The sequence below is a fragment of the Montipora capricornis genome, chromosome 2 (assembly GCF_036669925.1).
Source record: "Montipora capricornis isolate CH-2021 chromosome 2, ASM3666992v2, whole genome shotgun sequence".
NCBI lineage: Eukaryota > Metazoa > Cnidaria > Anthozoa > Scleractinia > Acroporidae > Montipora > Montipora capricornis.
The window spans coordinates 62,065,371-62,067,870 of NC_090884.1; the positions used below are offsets into that span (position 1 = coordinate 62,065,371).

At 39.7% G+C, this 2,500-nt stretch overlaps 1 protein-coding gene across 2 annotated transcripts in view; it reads right to left on the reverse strand.

The window, feature by feature from the left end:
- Positions 1-2,486, reverse strand: part of LOC138030021 (unconventional myosin-Ie-like) — a 47,158-nt gene extending 44,672 nt beyond the window's left edge. Inside the window, exons 1-2 of one of the 2 annotated variants that reach the window (XM_068877886.1) lie at positions 2,311-2,486; positions 2,098-2,232 (exon numbers count right to left, since the gene is read on the reverse strand). In XM_068877886.1, the coding sequence (XP_068733987.1) occupies positions 2,098-2,232; positions 2,311-2,313 (138 nt within the window). In that variant the 5' untranslated portion in view covers positions 2,314-2,486. The remainder of the gene's footprint in view (positions 1-2,097; positions 2,233-2,310) is intronic. The other variant, XM_068877878.1, reaches the window with a different exon arrangement.
- Between the last annotated feature and the right edge of the window lie 14 nt (positions 2,487-2,500).

The following is a 2,500-nucleotide window of genomic DNA, read 5'->3' on the forward strand; positions in this document are numbered from 1 at the left end:
TATATATATATCTAGTAATTATATGATTCAAAACAGTTAATTAGCAATAGAGTTTGACTAGTAATGCAGTTAGTGGTCTGCTCATATGACATTTTATGCAGACACTTTTGAAAGTAGGGGGCGGAGTTATTTGGCACACTGTGAACTGTACTTGAAATCTTCCAGCTTGATTTTCTAGGGGCTTATTTCGATGCCAAAATTAAAACTTCTTGGACCTCCTGTCCCAACGGTGTCTGACATTTGCATACTGCAGACTGCAGACTGCAGACTGCAAACTGCAGACTAACCCTAAATCACAATTATTGAAAGCTAACTGTTTTAAAACGGGTTCTTAGACTTAAATAATCTTTATCAGCGCTATTTGAAATGGATAATTAGACTTACGGACGTTCGCGCGAAAATATTCTAACATTGATTTTTTTCTGCAAATTTTACCATTGAAAGATCATGAGTTAGTGCAGTCAGAAATGTAAAAAAAATGGGGGGTCACCGACTTCGTTTTGGAGAGAGCTTGCCCGGAAGAACACCCTAAATCTGAAAAAATGTGGCTTCTTTAGCGAATAAGGCCACAGTGTCTGTAAGCCCAAAAATATTGCAAAATTTTACATCTTTGAAGTGAAATGTTCTCTACCAAACTTGGTTTAAGTGGACCCATCAAGTGAATTTAGCTAACTGTTGAGGTTCCTTAAAGAACAAGTTCGCATTTATCGACCATAGTTTCATGCGCCTTGGAGCCGCAAGATGGCAGGTTTCCATGTCCCAAGGACAGAAATCTTGAATTTTTTTTAACTTCCCACATTGATTTTTTGTTTATTTTTGGACAATGTGGAGATAATTGTAAATAAAATCTGTTTCTGAAAAGAAAAGTAGGGGTCACCAAACATCCAAGATCGTGAAATCCAAGCAAAGCTATAGCAATGGCCATCTGGCCTTTCATTGTTCATTTTAGTACTTAGCGCGCTCGATGCATGCCGTGGCATGTGAATTTGCATGTGCTGTAAGGATGCGCAGTAGCAATTGCCGCGAACGTCCTTAATACCATTTATCAGTGCTATTTGTAGGCAGTCTGCAGTCTGTGGGCTGCAGTCTGCAAATGTCAGACACCGCTGTCCCGACGGGTTTTGGGATATCGCTTCCAAATTTTCAGTTCTAATAGGTGATTGTACTACCCCAAATACCGTGTAAGAAATTTTTGGTTGTCTTCGGAGACTGATTTTATGGCACTTTTTCTGCCCAAATTAAGTATGAGATGAGAGTTTCGAGTTTGGTGCATGATATTTCCTTCAATTCCTAACATATCAAAAATTCCTCACACTGTATTGGAGCGCATTCACCTGGTGCTAAGATGCAACAAAGTGTGCTTATTTTTGCGATAAAGTGAAGGGGTAAGAGCTTCTGCCGCAGACTCGGTCGTTCTGAGTTAGAGGCCTCAAAACTAAAAGGCAATATTAAATACCAAAAACCTAAAAATTTATTCAAATAATGCAATCTAATAGCTTTAATATGACATATAGTTTGACCCTATATAAAAATAGAGGCACGACAATTTCATTCTTCCGCGGACACCTCATTATCCGTTACCGAGACCTTGAGTGATTATATATAGTTTTAACATGCTTGATCCACTCCATGTGTTGATTGGGGATTTTTGTTGCAAGCCCAGAATTGGTCTAAGGTCCAAGCATATCCCACCTGTTTTGAATAATGGCCAGACTAGCAGGAATCATTCTTAGAAAGGATTGAGCCAACCGCTCATAGAAGAAACTTAAGCTTAAATTCAGCCGATGGATGACTTTACGGGCTTAAAAATACGGATATTTTCCGCACGCTTGAGAAATCGTTCTTTCGTACGTCCAGCTGGAAAGCTTCAGCCACGGTGAATCCGTTTATTCACTAACTTTCTTGCGTTATCCTTTCATCTTATTGATATACACTTTCAAAGAGGAAGAACGAGGAAGCTGGAGGTAAATTCGACGCTGAACCGTAAAACGAAAATTAGCTGAACACGTACAAACTGAGCGAAGTACCAAGAAACTATGCTCAATACTTTTCTTTGTTGAAATCATGACAAAAACAATAATAATTCTAAAAGGATACGAAGATTAGGTCGTCCATATAACGCTTTTTAAGGTTATCCACGATCGCCGCTTCTTGGATTTTTGGAAGAAGAACCATATCTTCCACCCCGCTTGCCTTAACATCGCCCTTGCTTTGCCAGTGATAGTTAGAAGGCTAGAAACAAAAGATAGACAAGGTTCGATCCCAAACCATTATGTGCGGGCCAAGCTAAGAAGGCTTTCTCTCACTTACCATTTTGTCAGTTGGTTCTGTCAACACTGGAGATTAAAAGGAAAGTGGTATTAAGAAGGAAAGCGATCTCATTCTCTTCGTTGTGTTTATAGGAAAGAGATACCGCATCGTCCCATCGGAAGTGATGTTTCGTTTGACGCGCATGATCATGGAGGCTCGCCTATGTACCGAGTTATACCGAGTATCAACG